A 19,778-nucleotide genomic window follows, 5' to 3' on the forward strand; every position below is an offset into this window, starting at 1 on the left:
GCGGGCTCTATGACCCGATAAACCACCTGCTTGGAAACTGAATTGACCAACTAGATCATGCGTACAACGTTCATCATGTTATAATTTGCGACGAACGTGTGGATCAGGATATCTGATGAGAAATAGTCGCGGTGTATATTTTTCAATATTTTTTATCCCTATATATATCGGAAATACGAACATAACCAGTAGAGTGACGTTATCAAGATTGCGCCATGAAAAGAACAAACCTACGCACGGAAATGAACAAACCCACGCACAGCTTAGCATAATTGAGGACGTGAGGTGGCGAGGCGATAATTAAGGGTGTTTTCTTGCGTCTGATTGAGAAGCAAGGTCAACGAGCAGTGAACAGTACAAGGTATTTCAAGGCTGAATGATAAATTTTTATCAATGGGTTTCTGTAGAAAAAATTTAAAGCTTTTTAATCTTTTAATTTTGTTCCGCACGAGTTGTGTCGAAGAAAGTTATCATAGAGACACTCAAATCTACTGTGTAGCCAGCTTATTAAAAACACCAAACCACGTACATTTTCCCGCGGACTTCCTTACAATGCTGTCAAGCTAAATATCCTTTACTATAACTAAAAACCACAAACTACGAGAAACGGAAAAACCAATCTTGACTATCAAGGAAGGGCCTCGTTTGTTGCAGTTATTGTTTTTCGTTTGTGGTTTTATTATTGTCATTATTACTATTATTATAGGGCATTAAGGGCAGTTTGTATGCGTCATTCCCCTTTGAATCTTAACCACTGCTGAGAAACAGAAAATGTGAGACTGAAGGTGACACATATTTTATGAATTTTTTCTTTTATGTAAAAAATTAACAATAAACACTGGAGCAGCAAATACTGCGTTACTGAATGGTAGTTATCAAATGAAACCCAATGTAGATAACTGGCGAAAAAAATTTGACGCCACAAAAATAAAACGGTTAAAAAACTAAATGCGATGAGCCAACGACATAAACCAAAGATAAAGAAACAAGATATCATCTTTTATTACTAAGAAAGCATTAAAACCGGAGCAAACATTTGTAGGTTACAGAGTACAGCAAATAATCTCAATTCAACTTGCACGAAAAAGCTATTCCTTTTCTTTTTCCTCTTTTGGCAAAGAAAATTTCTCACATCGCGACTTTTAATTTCTCTTCGGACGTTACGATAAACAAGAGGCGAATAACAATTCTCAAGAAGTGTTCCTGCAATTTTCCTTTTTTATAATGCTGATGCTGATGATTTTCGCAGCTGCCATAGGAGGCTGTCATTTATGGCACCTCGTTAATTCTACTAAGGAAGTACTAGTTAACGCTTGCTTAACATAGGACTTAGACGTAAAATTACCTTCGACTTTTAATTCGCCTTAAGTAAGATAGATTTCAAATGAACTTAGTATAGCTTGACACAGTTTTCAACGCAACTTAAAAGTTCAGCACACGCACAAGGTCTTTTATTAAATAAAGAGTCAGATAAAAAATTTACTCGTGAATTCTCTGTGCAAGCTTTTTTAGCCGGCGTTTACTTTGTCCTTGATAAAATGTCATGGAACAGGTGCATTTAGTTGATCCTAAAATAAAATGGTGGAAAAATAACTTAAAAGGGCGAACTTTCGGGATAAAATCAAGGTTTGCGTGAATTTGCGGCGCTGAAAGGATTTTTTTTAAACACATAAATTCTCGCCCCCTTTTTTTTTACTGAAAGGAATTTTTTTGTATAAAATATCAAAGTTTTCATTCATAAAACATGATATTTAAATAATCACGTTTAACGCCAGTGAATATGAAAATGTCTAGTTCGAGGCCAAAACAACAATTGCTGTGTTATTGATTTTATCAAAAGTTTATCCAGCACACGTTGTTACCCTATCTACTTTGAGTTTTAAAAGATTTTTGGTCCAAAGCACATCTCCTTGAGGAAATAATAACTGATACTCACTTCTGTTAGTATCGTCATAATTCTTTCATAATCTGTATTCACAGAAAATTGGTAATGCTGCGCCTGAAGCAGGTAATTTGTTTTCAGTGAGTATTTGTTGCAGCACATCGCTGGATAGATATATCATATCACGCCGATTGTAATTCTTCAAAAGGCTGGTTGCGTTTGTTAGAGGCTTAAATGTGATATTATAAATTTGTTCAGTTGTCTCACGACAAAGTCACTAGACGTAGAACGCAACGTTTCGACTGCTTACTGCAAGTCTTCTTCATGCGATGGGGTCGACTGGTTTGGGTACAGCATTATGTATCATGGTAGTCTGTTGTGAAATGGTGCATTTTGATCCGGCTATTGCTTCCATGTACCATGGTTTCCTCAGGCGCTTTCTGATTTTTCGCGCGTCGTTGGTTTTGACGTTTTCTTATTGTAGGCATCCACGCTTCCGGTATTTAGGCTCCGTTAACCCTGTTTATGTTATTTGGGTTGAGTCTTACGTGAATTGCCTCTTTCACTTTCCTTGTGTACCAATAACTGTCTCGATCAATAAGCTTAACTTCGTTCCACAGCGGCTTGTGTCCGGTTACGTTGGCATGTTCTGAAACCGCGGAATTCTGAGTGCGTTGCTGTTGTTTATTATAATTTTACAGAGCATTACAAACAAATTTACACAACCCGCATATAGCATTAGCTAGTCTTGGCGGGTATTAGAAATAAATAAGTAAATACTACCCATTGCAAGCTAAAGAAGTTTGATTACCACAATAAACTAAGGAGATTTTACAATAAACTAAAGAGATTTCATTACTACAATATTATTGGGATTATAAGCCATGCATTAGTTTACTACATTATAAGCTAAAAAATACGTACAGTTGTCATACAAATTAAATACAATAAAATTACTAGTGAGTTAAAACAAGACATGATAATCAAATACAGGCAGAGCAGACTGGAAAGTAGAGAGGAGAGAACTCTGATACACGGCTGTGAGCGAACTACTACAGTTATATTTTTTGATAATCATTGGTATTGAATTTCAATATTAGTGAATGGGCGTGAACATAATAGTCCTCAATCCCAAGTATAATCAAAAGCAACTTATGAATTTTCCTTTTAAATGCTCTTTTCGTGAGCTTACGCAAGTCAGGGTTTAGACAGTTCCATAACCTCGTACCAAACGCAGAGAAAGACTTAAATTTCATATGCAATCTAGATTTCTGTACATAAAAATTCTCTGTGGAGGAAAAACGCGTGTTATATGTATGGACGTCAGATGAATTAATAAAAAGTTCGCGAATATTCCTAGGTGTAGAGCTTATAGAAACGTCATGCATTATGGCAGAAATGGTTTCAAAATATAGCCTATTAATTGGTAGGATATTCGAGGTTATAAAAAGAGGGATAGCATGAGATATTTTGCTGGAGAAGAAAATCAATCGGAGTGCACGCTTTTGTAAGGTGAGAATTTTTTTTTAAATCACTCTGAGCTGCCTGGCCCCAAGCAGCTATACCGTAGAGCGTGTAGGGAAAAATCAGCGAACGGTAAATTTGAAGAAGGGTATTTAAAAGTACATGATGTCTAAGCCTGGCGATTATACCAACTATTTATATCCCTGTCGTTTTCTTTCATTCTTTCTTGCATGAGTTTTCCTGTTTCCCCGATGTAGACTTTGCCGCATGTTCATGGTATCTTTTAGACTACGCCATTTTGCTTTTTTGGGTCAGCGGGATCTTTTGGTCTGACCAGCCAATAGTACGTGGGAACAATAGTAATTTGTTTGTTTGGGTCGGCGGGATCTATTGGGTTGACCAGCCATGGTATTTAGGCTACGTTATCCCTGTTTATGTTATTTGAGTTGAGTCTTACGTGAATTGCCTCTTTCACTTTCCTTGTGTACCAATAACAATAGCCGGATCGAATTGCACCAATCACAACAGACCACCATGATACATAATGCAGTGCCGCAGTCCGTCATCATCCAGTCACCACGATAAACAACAACCTATTCCATAACATTAAGGCTTAAATGGGTTTAAAACAGTATCCCGATCTTCTTATGATTTTGGCTATGCGCGAGCCGTCAATATTTCGTGGTATTGCCGTCTCACTTTTGCGGCCTATGATTGGTTCTAATTTTGAAATTGACGTCGTTGCACTAAATTGGGTTGCTGAGGTACACAAAAAAGTTACCCCCGCATTCAAATGATTGTACAAATATTTCTCTTCAAGTTCAACAGTATTTATTGAAAATTCGACTTTTACAGTCATAAACATTGTAATAATGTGACAAAGTCACTTGCCAGTTGGAAAATAAATGTTATACTGGCAAGAATTCAAAGTGTTATTATTTTTCCACAACTATTTTCCCTCGAGGCGGCTGTTTCAGTTTTCGCATCGACGTCTAGTACACCGATGTCCTTAAATAACTCATTAAAACAGTCCCACAAATATCAAAAATTGGTATTTCATCACCAAATGGCTCTCCGGACTCCATTCCTGTGTAATTTTCGACACTTTTCGGTTTCAATCAACCCATTTATATAACTATAAACTTGCGGGGAATTTCAAATTACCCGCGACAAAGTTATTTGCGTGCGATATTAGTGTTACCATGGATACGTTTCGCAGCTAAAAAGAATTGATATTTCGATCAGGCGCGGGTTGATATTTTACAGTTTTGTTTATCCTTATAGATGATGGATCGCGATACAAAACTAATTGCGATTTTGAGACGGCAATACCACATTATATTGACGGCTAGTTGGGAGAAAATATTTTCCATATTGGACAGAGTCGCGAAGCGACGGAGCCCAATACGGAATATATTTTCTCCCAACAAGCCGTCAATATAATGTGGTATTGCCGTCTCAAAATCGCAATTAGTTTATACTAAAACATATAGAAGTAAGATTATGGGTGTGTTTCTCTACTGATTGATATAGATAGAGGAGTTCTATTTCGATTGACTTATCCAATGAAAATGTTTAGGTACGAGCAATTATAAAACCTTAGAAACGCCTCTTCCAAGAACTGTTTCGTTGATAGAAGGATGATTAAAAGCTTTTATTTGATAAAGAGTTGAAAAAAACAAATATGCTGTCCATTGCATTTTGCCGTGAAATTCAGAGTCAGCTAATGCATGGTTCACGCACCAAATATCGAATAAGTGCCGTTATCCTGATGCTCTTCATAAAGACAAGGTCTTCTTACAGTTACTCTTAAATAAGCATGGATTATGGATGGGTATCGGAAATTGTCTGAGACACCTCATGAATCATTTGGATAGCATCAGCTGATTTCTTTCGTCATTTTTCAAATGAGGTCAAAACAATTCGGTCACTTTTGGCCTCTTTGCTCCTGGTTATCATTTGAAATCTACTTTCACCGTTTTGTGGCCATATCTCTGGATTAAATTCCTCTGACTTACGTCATTGAACCTACCCATCAATACCCCTGTTATGTTTGTCTCATGCCTAATCGTTTTAAAAGCAAATGCGTGGACGATCCTTAATAATTTCCCTTTTATTTCAAAAGTTGCTTCTGTGCAGAATATCTCGGCGATGTTAGACTTAACAGCTATAAATTTCTTTTTTCAGACGAGTAAGATGGCGTTCACAGTTCCCACTCTACACAATGGTCACCTCGTCAGATTCTTCTTCCTGAATTCCTTTGCTATAAGTTGCTTGGATGTCCAAGAAAATTCCTATTCTTATGACAACATTGTAAAAGAAGCCCGTTGTACTGCAAACTGCTACACCCAAGTGAGTTTAGGTTAAAATTCGAAGAATAATTATGATTCTTTATGTTAAATTCGATGATACATAAAAACCAGACAAGTTTGCCACGATGTTGGGGTCTGTTGTCCATTTCATGAAACAGATAACGATTAAGTGCCATTGAGTTAAGTTAACCCTAACCCTAACCCTAACCCCACGGTCCAAATCCGCCTGCGGATATGGATCCCATTTCGCATATTAGGACCCCCTACCAAACTTTCCTTTTAAGCATCGTTTCTATCATATAACTCTAGCCCTAAGTAACCCTAACCCTAACTCATGCACCCAAGATCATAATTTATATCTTAGAGGACGATCTCTTGCGCTGTGCATGATAACGGTTTCTCGTTTGCTGGCAGAGCGTGACATACAAAGTATACTTCCATCAGTTGTTTATCCTTTTATTCTCCTCTCCCAACATTTTAACGTCGTTAATAATATACCTTATTTTCAAATTTTTCGATCAAGTTTATTGTCTTTACGTGAGGCATGGTTACCCAGATTGCCCTGGCCAGAAGCTCATGTATGAAACGTAATGCAGCAACCCACCCATCGCACCCCAGGGAAGGACATCCACCACACAGTAGTCTCGTGCGTGGGATATTAACTTCTCTTACCCCTAACCCTGCAGGAGACGAGGCCTACGGTTTATTCGTCCTTATCCGAGAAGATTAGAATATCTATTCATTTCTTGATATTATAGAAAGGTATCAAATTCTCCTCAGTTATTTTAAGACCATGAGTATTGGTCCGGCCGGGGCTCGAACCCTGGACCTCACACACAACACAATCCAGCGCTCTAAAAATATAACCATTTGAGCTAACCGGGCGTCGGTTAACTCAATTGGTTACACTTTGCATGGCTATCAAACAGTGTTTTTCCTAAAAAGAAATTAATGGATTTTAGTCTAGGGCCAAAGTCATGCGAGAAAAAGCAACGGCTCCATTGTATTAAAATTTATAATGGTAATTGAACTCAGTAGAATGCAATTTGGGCTGAAATCATACGCGTGATTTCAAAATCAAATCATTAGTATGATTTCAGACCAAAATTGCCCGACACGAGGTTCAATTACCACTTTATTATATCCATTTTAAAATTGCCCAAATACAGGACTTAATCAATTACTGATACAGTACTGAGCCCGTTTTTAAATAATAAGTGGAACCGGAAGCGCTTTTACATCTTATTTTGTATGCAAAACAGAAAGACTGATGTTATGTGTCAAAAACTCAGTCAAGCGTAAAATGATGCGATTTAGAGCAAAAAATGGTGCGATTCGGGAATAAATCGCAATAATTAGAGCGAATCAGATTACAGGGACCACCACTGATTTCAAAATGGATGTAATAAAACATGTAATTGCAAACTTATGATACAGATAAACTTGGACTACTTTGATAAACTTGTTGATATATCTTGCACATATCAAACTCACGGGGTACAAATAGTCTCTTACTGAATTTCGTGACCACGCCCACTTCATCGGCCCACTCAAATCGAGTGCGATTTTTGGATGTTATATCATCTTGCCGACTCTCTGTATTAAAAGTTAACAATGTACCACCGAAATATTGAACTATACTATCATTGCTCTCCATTTTGTGTATTTTCGTACTACAAAGTAAACTTTTTCCCTCGTCATTTTCACCTTTTCCCGAGCGGGTCCGTCAAAATTAAGAAGGCGTTCGTGGTCAAAACAAGACCGAGCAAGGAGTCTTGGGCGATTTCTCTCTTACGCAAGCGCAAATTGAAAATGTACCGCCAAAATCAAAGAGAGGAACAAATTTCCTTTTTTTTTGATATGTAAATTGTAGAACAAGGAGCAGATTGAACCTCGTCAAATGGCTAGTCAAAACAGCCACACCTTCCTCCTTTTGCTCGTTTCCTGTTTTATAAGCGTGAAAGCAGTGGGAGAAGAATCGGGTAGCTCGGAAAGCGCTTCACTATCGTTTACTTACGAGATAAACAAGTAAGACTTGTAAAGTTATTTTCCGAAAGAGTCGAATAAATACATTCTTTTCAGGTTAGATTGCTGTTTTTACCCTAAACGTTGTCCATTAAAATTTTCCTTGCAGCCTACTAATATATACAATTTCGAAGGAAAATATTCAGATGCTTCACCGTCCCCGAAGGGGGTTCTGTCCTGGTGTACCGGTTCACAAGGGAATTACCATTGTTCTTTCTTTGTTTAGGAGTTATCGGTTAGCTATTGTGTATTGTTTGGTCTTTTGTATTGGCTCTTGTGAACCGGTACACGAGGACAGAACCCCGAAGGGTCTCCACTCATCGAAGTGTGTACTGTAGCCAATGTAGTGAATTTTCAGTCTCTTGTTGGATTTGTCAACCTCCGTGACTTCAATATCATACAATTTTGTATCTTTTCTCTGTGAAGTGACCTTTTTAACAGAGGTGTATGCTGAGTATTCGTTGCAGAATCGCTTTGGTTCTCTTATCTCTCTCTTTGGCTTGTCCGCCATTTTGAAAATTTGGTCAGGAGGGCATCTGGGTTAGCGGCCGCGCCAGGCTGGAACCGACAAAAACAAATGTCCATCGCAGTGGGGAAACAGTTTGATATGCCGCATTTTGACATCTTTGCTATCTGCCACCTTGCATCAGAGGGAATTCAGAGAGCAAGCTGTTGCAATAATGTATCTTTACTGGGATATGGCACAAACTAGGGTCGATGTAGAGTCATAGGGTCGATTATCGTCCCTTGCGCAAAGCTGTATGGAATCTTGCTCAATATAATAAATGACCTATTTCGCGAAACTTCCTTAGAAAAATCGGTGTATTTATCATGACGTCATTAGTGTACGTCTCAAAGACTGACTTCCTCAGAGGAAAAAATTAAAAAGAAAAACTTTCGGCTAATATCAGGATTTAAAAAATAAAAATGGCGAAGAAAGAAAGAAAATAAAATCAAGGAGACTAGGCGGAAAAGGTCAAAAACATATCACAAAGGCTTTGCAACTGAACAAAATCCTTTGGCGTAGTAAAAGTTGTAAAGTGACAAACTTGCATTTTAAGGTCATGAATGATGTTTTCAATCCCTGTTATGGCATGAATCGGCAGAGGCAGCGGTGATTCTGCCGTAACGTACAGGTACAAATACATATGGTTAATTACCGATGCAATAAAGGAACTTTCTGTTATTTTAGGGCACATGTGGAGGATCTTCAATATGAGTATACCAGGATGATGTTCACAATCTCAAGGTTATCGATCTTCATAACGAAAACGTACCAATTGATCATTCTTTGTCTGTTCAAATTACAGTATGCAGTTCATAATGCTTCAGAGAAAATTTGTGGAAGCACATCTTGCACCAAGGTAAGTCAATTGACACACTTTCTTCCTGTCACACTAGGTCACGATAACGTCACGATGAAGATAGAATGACAATGATAAAAATGACGATGATTTTGACAAATCTGTTTGATCGTCAGTATTTTTTATAATCTTTACCTTTTCTTTAGTGTTTGGGACCATGTAAGGTTGTATTTCGCTCCGAATCACAATGCCTACAAAATTGTGTAAGTATGAACCCTGGCTATGTTCAATTTTTAAAGCAAAGGTCTTGTAGCTGCATCAATGTCAAGTAAATTAACTTACTGTTTCGTTTCCTCTCAATATATTGCCGTTATTGAGTAAGAGTTAGAAAGAGCACTTGCACCATAGTGGTCCAGTCTACAGTCTTGATTGGAATCAATTTTAAGTCTTTCTAGACCAGCCAGTTCTCGCCATATTCGAAGTAACACACGTGGTGTAGGCGAATTTAAGAAGCCTATCAAATTCTTAGGAATAACTTACGGTGGCATATTTTACCATTCAAAGACATCAGCGTTAGTTTAGCCATATATGTACAATTAAAAAACTAGATTCGATCCAGCAGCCGTATCTACTACTGCATAACAAAGCAACGATAGCTAGCTTACATAATCCAATACTATATTTTGAAGCAATTTCTTGCGTTGATTGAGACGTTAACACTCACTGAATAAAAGCAATGCTTTTTGGTCCCTAGCTGTTTTAAGGCGAAATTTGTCATCAGTTCGGTAGGAGATATTTTATATTACTCCCTCCTCAAAGTACAACTTCGCAAGATAGAGGTGGCTTGCTGTGAACTTGCAAAAATATCTCGAGGGAATGTTTTTCCTAAATAAGCAAATAAGCAGCAGTTGTCTGTACTGTTACAAGAATCATTATCTGTAGCCAATCCAAACATTTATAGTATATCAATTCAAATACCTTTTCAGGGAAACTCAAGCAGCTGTGAGTCGAGCTGTAAATTTTTGGAGCAGTTGAACCGCTTCGCCTCAATACAAGATGGTGACGAGTCTAAGATTCCCACACCGAGCATACCAAGAGTAACAAATAAGAGCCTCACTTCTTTATCACTACAGTGGGATCCTGTGCAGAATGCCAGTGGTACTCCTGTGTACTTAATTACAATGGACATAGTAGGCGATCAAACTTTACCGCATACTTTTAGAAATGTACGTATTTACCTTCCTGAACCCTTTAAACCAAAGGTTCTGTATTGTTGCGAGTCGTTGCCGCGGTAAGCATCAAGAAACGTTGGAACCAGACGAGATAAAATAATATTCGATTAAACTTTAGCCTCTTAAATTCCCCTGCAGCCAAGTCTGTTTTTTATGCGAACTAGTAATCTTTAAGAAAGCTGTGGCAAACTGTAAAATCACTTAACGTCTGCTTTCATAAAGGAAGTGAGTCGTACATATTAGGAAAAAGGGATGGCCAACGTCGCGCTGCAGTTCGGTATTTTCCATCCCCATAGTAACTGAAGCCTCAAAAGCTATCGCAACGAAGGCTACGGAGAACTGTCTCCCATGATCGCTCACCTTAATTTCCATTCATCCACTCATCAATTCATACATTCCCCCTTTCATTAATTCATTCATTTATACTTCCATTCATTCGTTCGTTCTTTCGCGGGTTTGTTTATCCATTCATTCATTTATTCACTCAACTACACCGTTTAGTTAGTCTGTCACTTTGCCACTTTCCCTTCTAGTTTTTTCAGGCTTAACATAGTTTTTACCCAAATTAAGTAGGATTTAAGCCATATTAAGCTCAGATTGAATGGAAAAAGTTTGTCTCACTTTGTCTCATTTTGTCTCATTTTTCCAGGTGTTAACAAGCCCTCCCGCCACTCTTCGTACTGTAGAGTTGTGTTGTCGGCTCCGCGCAAATTTCCGCCAAACATTTCAAGGGATTTTCTTCAAATTCAAGGTTGCGGTCGTTACAGAAAATTCATCAATCAGTATTGGAGAAGAGACGAATAACATATGTAAGTAGCTTTGATACATATGTCAACTCTTTCGGATCTTCATCAATCTCCTCTTGAGGATAACTATCCCTTCTTATGGATCTCCGCATACGCGCGGTACACCGCTATCATAGAAAACACTTAAGCCACGTTAAGAACTCCTATCTATTCGACATGGGCGGGTACGCTTTTCCATCATGTAGAGCAAATGTAGAACACCTTTCCTCCCACTATTTGTAAATAAAGAGTGAATGTTGACAAGCTAATTTTACATTATCGCCATATATTCATTCATTTTAGCCCTACCACAGCCTGCTCCAGTCAGCGACCTGGCATTGATAACTCTTCTCTATGACAGTAACCAATATCCAAGCAGCAGAATAAAGTTGAAGGCCAATTGGACTCAGTCAAAGCGTATGTGCATGTATCAAATGCAATTACGTGATGTAACAGACAGGCAGAAATATAGTTTGGAAATTAGTATGAGTGTTTGGAAATTAGTATAAATGTACCTCTAACTTACTGCGGTCGAATATTTTCCCGCGTTATACCATTTTCTTGCGATCCATTATTCAACCTTTAATTTAAGGGTAAATTCACTTTGAATTAGCTATATGGTTGGTTAAGGGGCAGCAAGCACAGACTCTAGACTCTAGTGTCGAGGAAAGCACCTCAAAATGATTCCGACAGTAAATTGCAAACCAATTTACAAAATATTGATGTTTTTTACACTTATTGTGCATGCCTTTAAGCTAAATAAGAGTTCAGTATGAAATAATTATTTTTCTTTTTAATTGCCACAAGTCGATCACTCTGATAGCAGCTGACAAATGGCTTGAAACTAAATTGATAGCTGAGGAACGGCTGGAGTACTAAATTCAAACCGACAACCACCTTTCGTACTCACCCCCCCCCCCCCCCCAACCTATTCTATCTATCCATACCCTCATTTTTGATAAACGGAAGGTAGGTATCAAGGTAATAAAAAAAAAAAGCAGGTGTGCAGTTTCGGATGAAAACATACAAACAGTATGATGTGGATGAAAAGATTTCCCTTGTTTAAACTGGAAAGAAAACCGACACCCAGCAAACAGATATAAAGATTGGACCTAGCTGATGTGGCTGACTGCAGAAAGGTCAAGTACTGGTTGCGCTACTTTTCTGTTGAAATCACAATACTTTTAACTAGTTATTTATTAATTTTTTTCTTCGACGAGACAGAACAAGAACTAATTTCCGACCACTTCATGGTGTGGGAACAAGAATGCTTGTCGGACAACAGCGATAACAGGAGAGTACAGTGGACGAAGGTAAGTGAAGAACCAGTTCAGCTGAGAATGCATGCGCACTTTTCCCTACTCAATTCTAAGAACCTTTCTCCAAGAATGTTCAGGCTGAAAATGGACCCAGATATTAGAACAAGGTGGACCCTGTGGCAAGCTCACTTTTCTTAGGATAGATATAGCAGAAACACTTAAAGGTACGCAGCTCCAAACTGAAGTATATAGAGGTCCGCTATAAAACAATTCAATTCGAGTTATTTTAAGCTAATAAAACAAAGATGTAGTGTACGGAATTTTGATGATAGAGATTAAAAAGGGGAAGGTAGATGTAAATTTCACGCCAGCACGGGCTATGAAATAAATTGCCCAAAAACTTTATTACTTATTTTGGAAGTCCAGTCATGGCTTTCACTGCCCATATAGGAAGAACTATATCTTATTAGACGTTTTGTTGTGTAGTATCGCTGAGTATTTTTACTCGTTATTTGTATTTTGACTCGCCCTACGGGCTCGTCACAAAAAACGTCTAATAAATTATATATTATCCAACACGCCAAACTCTTATTTCAGTGCGGGCGAATTTCGCGGATATCTATTTACGGGGAGTGCGTGACAGAAGTATGTGAAGCGGAACGGAATTGGCGCGTTGTTGTGCTGCTGTTTCTATTTTCTTCATTAAATGTAGAAATTTTCTGGTCGTCAACCTGTTTTTCTTCTTTTGATTCATCTAATGAACTTGGATCTATATATGCCAGCCATTCTGACTCTTCGTCGTCGGAAATATGATTCAAATTGTCCGCCATTTGTTCTTTTTTTTCGTAACTACAATCCGATTTTTCGCTTGCGCTATGCGAGAAAACCTGTTTAACCGGTACTCTACAATAGACAAGTAATAATACCGCATGATATTTCTACTCGTCTATGGCGTTATTTGTACTCGTCTAGGTGTAGTTGGATAATAATGATCAGAATTGGTTGCTCATCGGAGATATTGGGCCTTAAAACACCCTTATTTTTGGACTTAGTCAAAACCAGTAAAAGTCGTCTTTACTTACGCGAGAGGTTAGGGAAGAAATGACATGAAAAAGTTAAAGAAATTCAATTTTCTAGAAGTCTGATAGATATGAAAAACAACCAGTTGATTGAAATTGTAGATAGATTTCCAGTTTGTCACAGCAGCAAAGCAAAGTTAGCTAACTAATCATGCAAAACATCCAAGAAATGGGGGTTTTCCCGGGGGGACCCAATATCTTCCAGGGAGTTAAATATTTTGTCCTATTATTTTCACACATTTGTGAACTCATGATACTTAGCATTTGTGCCAAGTTTGAGCTAAATCGATGGTTTCAGGTTTCTCGCCCCTCGCCCGGTTTTCTCGTGGACACGCTCTTAAAAAACATGCTAACCAACGCCCAACCTGAGACTATGAGCTCAGGAACGTTTTATTAATTTGTATTGAGCTGCAACCACCTAGAAAAAGCTGGACTGTATTGCAAGCTATCTTGTCTTGGTCAGATATAGCAACATAAGTTTAAAAGTACACAGCTTCAAACTGAGGTGTATTGAGGTCCGTTATAAAACAGTTCTCGATCTGAATAGTGACTAGCAAGAAACTCTCAGCGGAAAACTATATTCGTAGGAGACAGAAGAACTTTTATCCCTCTGTCCCTACGTACTTTATTTGATTTCATCAGTTTTCTATCTTTTTAGTCGGCTGACCCCATGACTCTTAGTGAAAAGTTAAAGAAATGCAGTAATACTTTAAAGGTAGGAAATGTTGATGTGGTGTTGTTTCATGTACATATCTACGCACAGACGAATACCACAGCTGATAACCTAAAATATCAAACCAAGCATTATGCAAATATTGGGTAACAGTTCCCTATATGTTTTTGATTGCAGGTCTATGCAATGTCACAATGTATACAGAGCAATGCAACAAGTATAACTTTTGAGTACCCCGGTAAGAATACATTATTTATAATATCGATCTCATACTGTGGCCTGATTCACTTCACTTGGGAGCATAAGTAGTTGTCGAAGCTGATTAAACATTAAACCTGTGACCAGGAGTAACCAAAGGACTTGTATAAACGCCATTGCACAGTCTAGGGGTTCCACTAAAGCGCATATTACTGTGGAGTGGCAAACACTTTTCAGATGGCTTGTAATTGGTTTCGTAGAAAATAAGACTCCTTCCACGAATTCCTTCTAACGAATAACAGCGTGGCAAAGAGAAGACAGCCGGAATATTCCAATTATGGGGTAGCAAGCATAGCACACAAAACTTCACCTGCTGATCCCACCTCAACATCTCATATACATGTACGTCGTGAATTTGCTACTTTTGACTCTCATTGATCCAATTCCTTAATCGTATGGGGTGACGTCATGGATGCACACCTCCAAAGTAACATAAAACTATTGATTTCTATATTGTAACCGAACAGGTTGTGCGAATATCACCGGTTATCCCACAGACCTCTGCTACGAATGTAAGAAAAACTTTTAGAATAACTATTACTTTGTATCATTGCTGAATGCTCATTAAGAGAGCACCTGTGATTCCTTCTTCATTTGATTGAACGCCAACAGCTTACATGATTTGTACGTTCAAAAGTTTTCATTTATTTTTCATGTTGTGTTGCATACCCAATTTTCACTGCCGTAATGTCTTTACTTTACAGTCGATCCTCCCGGATCACCAGAAAAGGATAGACAAGTTCGTAACCTCAGCTACAGTCTGATTGCTATTGAAGACGGCTTTAGATTCACTGCGAAGTTGACATGGCTTCCTCCTCTGTATCCCCACAAGACAGTAGAGCACTACTTTATCTCCGGATATGATCACACTACTGTAAGTACATACAGGAAAGTAATTGTGAGGATGTGTCAACTAAAGGGGCAGAAGAAGCGCGCTAGCTAGATGTTGAACCATCACCAGAACTGGAAGAAAATTAGATATTCCGCAAGCTTAAGTCTGCTGATAGTTAATGAACGAACTCATCACCAACTATCTTCAAAGGGAGGAGAAGAGTGGGGAAGGGTAACCAAAGCGATGGGATACTCTTGGAAAATGTGGTTAAAATAGCTTTTTATAAAACTCTAACACTGATATATTATTTCTCCACCTCTTTCAAGGAAACGTCATATTCAATCAAGTCATTACCACATGGTCAAAGTTTTAACATAACGGTAAGGATTCCTCTCCTAGCCCTTTTTTTATTATTATTTTTTGCGCAAGCTAAGAGAGTGAGTTTCCTATGTAATCTTTAGACTTTCTGTTCCCGCAGCATAACGAAAGATACTATTTGACAAAGTTTTCAGTTTATTGCAAGGGGAACGACACAGCAGATTGGATGATTTGCTGATTGACTGATGGAGTTTATTCGAATACGAAGTGAATCAGTGGCGGGATTTTTTGTTCCCTGGGAATGCATTTTTTCGAATTAAAAACAATTAATAAAAACAATCCTAAAAATATGCAAATATCCAAACTTGCAAAACTTGCTTGTCTTGACAATGGTAACAAGAAATTCTTTTGTTTTCAACCCTTCAGGTTTGGACTATTTTTAAGGATGATGCCCCACCAAGTGCTGATAACACTATCTTAATATCTACTCCAGGTAAGAAAATGAATACTTGTTACTGTCAGCTCAAACAATTTTCCCGATAATGACACGTTCGCGGACTTGTGAATAAAAAATGACCGCCAACACCTTCTTAAACCTCAATCTTAACTCACTGAGTTACTAAAAGGTCATCGCTTTTTTCACTATCTTTTTCATTTGGAGTGTTCATTTAGATAAAATATTTTTGCTTAATTTTTAATTAATCATGGATTAATTTTTGTTAAAAAGACCCTGATCCGTCCCAGATTAAAGTGCAAACCTTGGTCTTGGAAAGTTTCGTCTTGCTACCTCAGACTGGTCAGTTCGGTTTAGAGGTTTCCTGGAAAAAGCCTCTCTTCAATTACAGCCAAGTTTTATCTTACACTGTCTCATCTAAAATAGACCACGGAGACGAAAATGTAGCGAAAACGGTAGGTAACCTTCAAAATCACTGGCAGAAATGGTTGTTTTTTCCTCTCTTAAACTTGCCCATAAGGAGAAATTATCTTTAACTTTAACGAGATACTTCAGCGTCAAGTTTTCCACTGTAACCATGCATTTAGAGGCAAAAACAAATTAATGTTAAGTAATGAATTATTCCATGAAATTCAATCCATAATATGTTAAGATGAATTGCTGTCCTTACGCTGTGCCTTATTTTCTCTTGCAATATCCGATCGACTGTAACGTTATGAATTACCGGTAAAATTGACTTTAGTTTATTACATGATGTTTTACTTAATTATACCCTACAATCTCGAACTTAACACTTGTAAATTTCTTATTTTCTTTAGGACAGGACCTATTTAATCATTTACGGCATCTCTTATGGAGAGCCAGTAACAGTTAGTGTAAGTATTGCTTTTTAAAAGGTTCCCAGAATTGTCACCTTTCATAGCTGTTTCATTATCAAACGTCATGATCTGACTTACGACCAGTTTTTCTCTATGTTGTATACCTTTCTTGATTCTTTACTTTCCAATTCATGATTTTTGTTTTAATAATAATAAAATTAGTTACACTCTTCCTTGGTAATACATTGCTACCAGCTCTTTGGGGCAATTTCTAAAATGAATCGAAGCAAAAATATACACACACCAAAAAAATAGACTATTCCACACGTTATACCTAGTTTTTAAGAATAAGGTTTCCTTATTTGATTTTACTTACAGGTTACACCACATTTTATCAACGGGATTGAAGGAAAAAGCACCACTGAGACCTCTAGTGCACCTGGTTAGTAACTCACAGCGGTGATTACTTTTTGTAGAAAGGGGAAAATCCGACTTCGGCAAAAAATAGAAAAAGAAACCAGCTCGCATTTCACCTCGCTTTGCATCCCCTCGGGATGTATCTCTCGGGAACTCAGCTACAATAAACGCCTTGTCAGGGTTGCGAGTTTCTGGCCGACCTTCAGCGCGCGAAACATCAGACCACTGTTCTTTAATCAAATAATGTTGATGGTGATGATAATGTTGATGATGATGATTATGATCATACATGCCTTGTTTGTATCCCTCTAGTGCCTTCTGAAGGCGAACTCATGGTACAGAATCTCAATACTGTGGGAAAGTTTGTCGAACGTGAACAGTGTAACACGTTTGCCGTGAACGTCTCGTGGGAGCCACCATCTTTCAAATACAGGCACGTTACTTATTACAACGTGTCATGCCATTTCTCTGGTTATCCACGTGATGAGTTTCGAAGTTATACGAAAACCAACTTGGTAAGTATTAAAAGCACAAAAAAAACACCTTTGAGGTGTTTGAAAACAGTTATTGTACAGGCACTAGAACCTATTAGTCATCTTTTTGAGCGAGCTCTATCAAGTGTAAAGTATGTCCCACCTTGAACCAGCCATTCTAACGAAACTCAATTTGAAACAAAATCGGTTTCTTTTTTATTCACTTGCTTTTTCAATAATTCGTTTATTCGTTCAATTTTTTCATATACATAACTACTCATATGATTATTAATTTATGTCTTACAGAAAAGAACATCAATTAGAATAGCGGGAATACTGCCACGGCAACTCGTCAACATCGAGGTAACTAACTTTGCACATTGTTTGAAAGCAAAAGAAAGGAACATGCATTAACAGAGGTAGAGCACTGGATGAATAAAGATCTCAACAGCACTCTATTTAGATTTCTTTTTACGCTCATCCATTATTGGATATCAAAAGTAAACTAATTCATCTGTCAGTTTTCAGTGGATAAACTTCAGGATTGTATAACTTTGTGGTTGTTTTCATATGCAGGTAACCCCCTTTTACAATGACAAATACATCACAGGAAAAAGTAAGAAAACAGAGGGCACTGCACCTGGTAAGAGACTAAGATTTTGTATGTGAGTGTGTCATCTTATATTTATGAAATCAGACTGACTTTAAAAACGATAACAACAAATTCGTCTTCAGAAAAACCCCATGAAATCATTCCTCCACACTTTTTTACGACCAAGGTAAAAGTTAATACAGGTCGGTATTAGCGCCAGTGCTTTACCGTAACAGTACTCGTAAGTTACAATGAAATATATGAAGTTCATATATTTTGAACTGCGGTATTAGATACGTATGATACACGATCCTCGCAGTAGATAGCGCTATTTAAGCAATAGCGAAAATCATGATGATTTTCGCTATTGCTTAAATAGCGCTATCTACTGCGAGGATCGTGTATCATACGTATCTAATACCGCAGTTCAAAATATATGAACTTCATATATTTCATTGTATCTGATTTATCACTTTCACGGGTTTATCACGAATGAACTTAACGGCCTGCTCCCAGTTGGCTTGTTAGCTCAATTGGTAGAGCGCTGCACTAGTATCGCAGAGGTCAGTGGTTCGAATCCCGTACAGGCCTGATTTTTTTCAGGTCTGATTTTCGCTATTGCTTAAATAGCGCTATCTACTGCGAGGATCGTGTATCATACGTAGTACTCGTTAGTGTTAGGTGTAAACGCTCTGTAAACATCCTCTCACAGGATACTGCAACAGAGATAAATACATTGAAAAGACTAACTATGAACAGACGTCTTCTACATTGTTATCTACATTGATAATCATATATGACGTTAGTTTAGTAATTCGGAGACTTCTTGAAAGGAAAAAGCACAATGAGACAATAGTGTATCGAAAAAGTCACAAGAAAAACTACGACATTGGTATTACGATTGGACCATGATGTGAAAACCAAGCATATCTTATATATACAATCAGTAATTCATCGTTTGATTACATTCAGGACCAAGAACAGATCTGGTGAAAGTTGTTGGACTGAGACATAATGAACTGTTGCCCAGCTCTGGTGAATCATTCCGCACGACAGTGTTTTGGCAGAAACCGCTGTTCAACCACAGCGTAGTTCAATATTACAGATACAGGATAAGTAATACCTCATCGGAAACAGTTGGGAAGAAAAAGAGGAGAGCTATTGACCTCAACACCGACCTTACCACGGTCAGTGAAGCTCCTGAAACTGTTCATTTGTTCTTCAGTTCATCTATACCCTTATTATATATACTATAAATTATGGAATTCAGAAATACATTTATCTACTTACGTTAGTATATACATCTTTTCAAAATGTGCCTACAGTTTGTTCTTCAGCTGTGAAACCAATATCAAACAGAGTATAACAGATAGTTCAAAACGAGGGGCAAAGTTATGGTTGTTGACAATTTCCCAGCGCTAAACTGCAATTTACTTAATTATTACAGGAATCTAATAACGTCACAATCGACGGAATCCAGATGGATGAAAGATTTGAGTTTAAGGTAATTTTCGAATCTTAATTATAGGAGATCTTTCTAGAAAGACTGGATAATAAACAGACAAAATTAAAGTCAAGATGATCCGACCAAAACAAAAAAA

At 37.7% G+C, this 19,778-nt stretch overlaps 1 protein-coding gene across 1 annotated transcript in view; it reads left to right on the forward strand.

Annotated features, from left to right (window-relative positions):
• Positions 1 to 209: 209 nt before the first annotated feature.
• LOC148727651 (uncharacterized) overlaps positions 210 to 19,778 on the forward strand; it is a 31,565-nt gene continuing 11,996 nt past the window's right edge. Inside the window, exons 1-22 of the mRNA XM_088762730.1 lie at positions 210 to 361; positions 5,534 to 5,698; positions 8,994 to 9,047; positions 9,194 to 9,250; positions 9,974 to 10,213; positions 10,869 to 11,028; positions 11,308 to 11,421; positions 12,229 to 12,317; positions 14,001 to 14,057; positions 14,193 to 14,253; positions 14,741 to 14,785; positions 14,978 to 15,147; positions 15,432 to 15,485; positions 15,850 to 15,916; positions 16,151 to 16,332; positions 16,696 to 16,752; positions 17,074 to 17,137; positions 17,425 to 17,627; positions 17,892 to 17,948; positions 18,162 to 18,228; positions 19,150 to 19,364; positions 19,625 to 19,681. Coding sequence (XP_088618856.1) covers positions 5,543 to 5,698; positions 8,994 to 9,047; positions 9,194 to 9,250; positions 9,974 to 10,213; positions 10,869 to 11,028; positions 11,308 to 11,421; positions 12,229 to 12,317; positions 14,001 to 14,057; positions 14,193 to 14,253; positions 14,741 to 14,785; positions 14,978 to 15,147; positions 15,432 to 15,485; positions 15,850 to 15,916; positions 16,151 to 16,332; positions 16,696 to 16,752; positions 17,074 to 17,137; positions 17,425 to 17,627; positions 17,892 to 17,948; positions 18,162 to 18,228; positions 19,150 to 19,364; positions 19,625 to 19,681 — 2,226 coding nt within the window. The 5' untranslated portion in view covers positions 210 to 361; positions 5,534 to 5,542. The remainder of the gene's footprint in view (positions 362 to 5,533; positions 5,699 to 8,993; positions 9,048 to 9,193; positions 9,251 to 9,973; positions 10,214 to 10,868; positions 11,029 to 11,307; positions 11,422 to 12,228; positions 12,318 to 14,000; positions 14,058 to 14,192; positions 14,254 to 14,740; positions 14,786 to 14,977; positions 15,148 to 15,431; positions 15,486 to 15,849; positions 15,917 to 16,150; positions 16,333 to 16,695; positions 16,753 to 17,073; positions 17,138 to 17,424; positions 17,628 to 17,891; positions 17,949 to 18,161; positions 18,229 to 19,149; positions 19,365 to 19,624; positions 19,682 to 19,778) is intronic.

The sequence above is a fragment of the Stylophora pistillata genome, chromosome 6, assembly GCF_964205215.1.
Source record: "Stylophora pistillata chromosome 6, jaStyPist1.2, whole genome shotgun sequence".
Classification (NCBI taxonomy): domain Eukaryota; kingdom Metazoa; phylum Cnidaria; class Anthozoa; order Scleractinia; family Pocilloporidae; genus Stylophora; species Stylophora pistillata.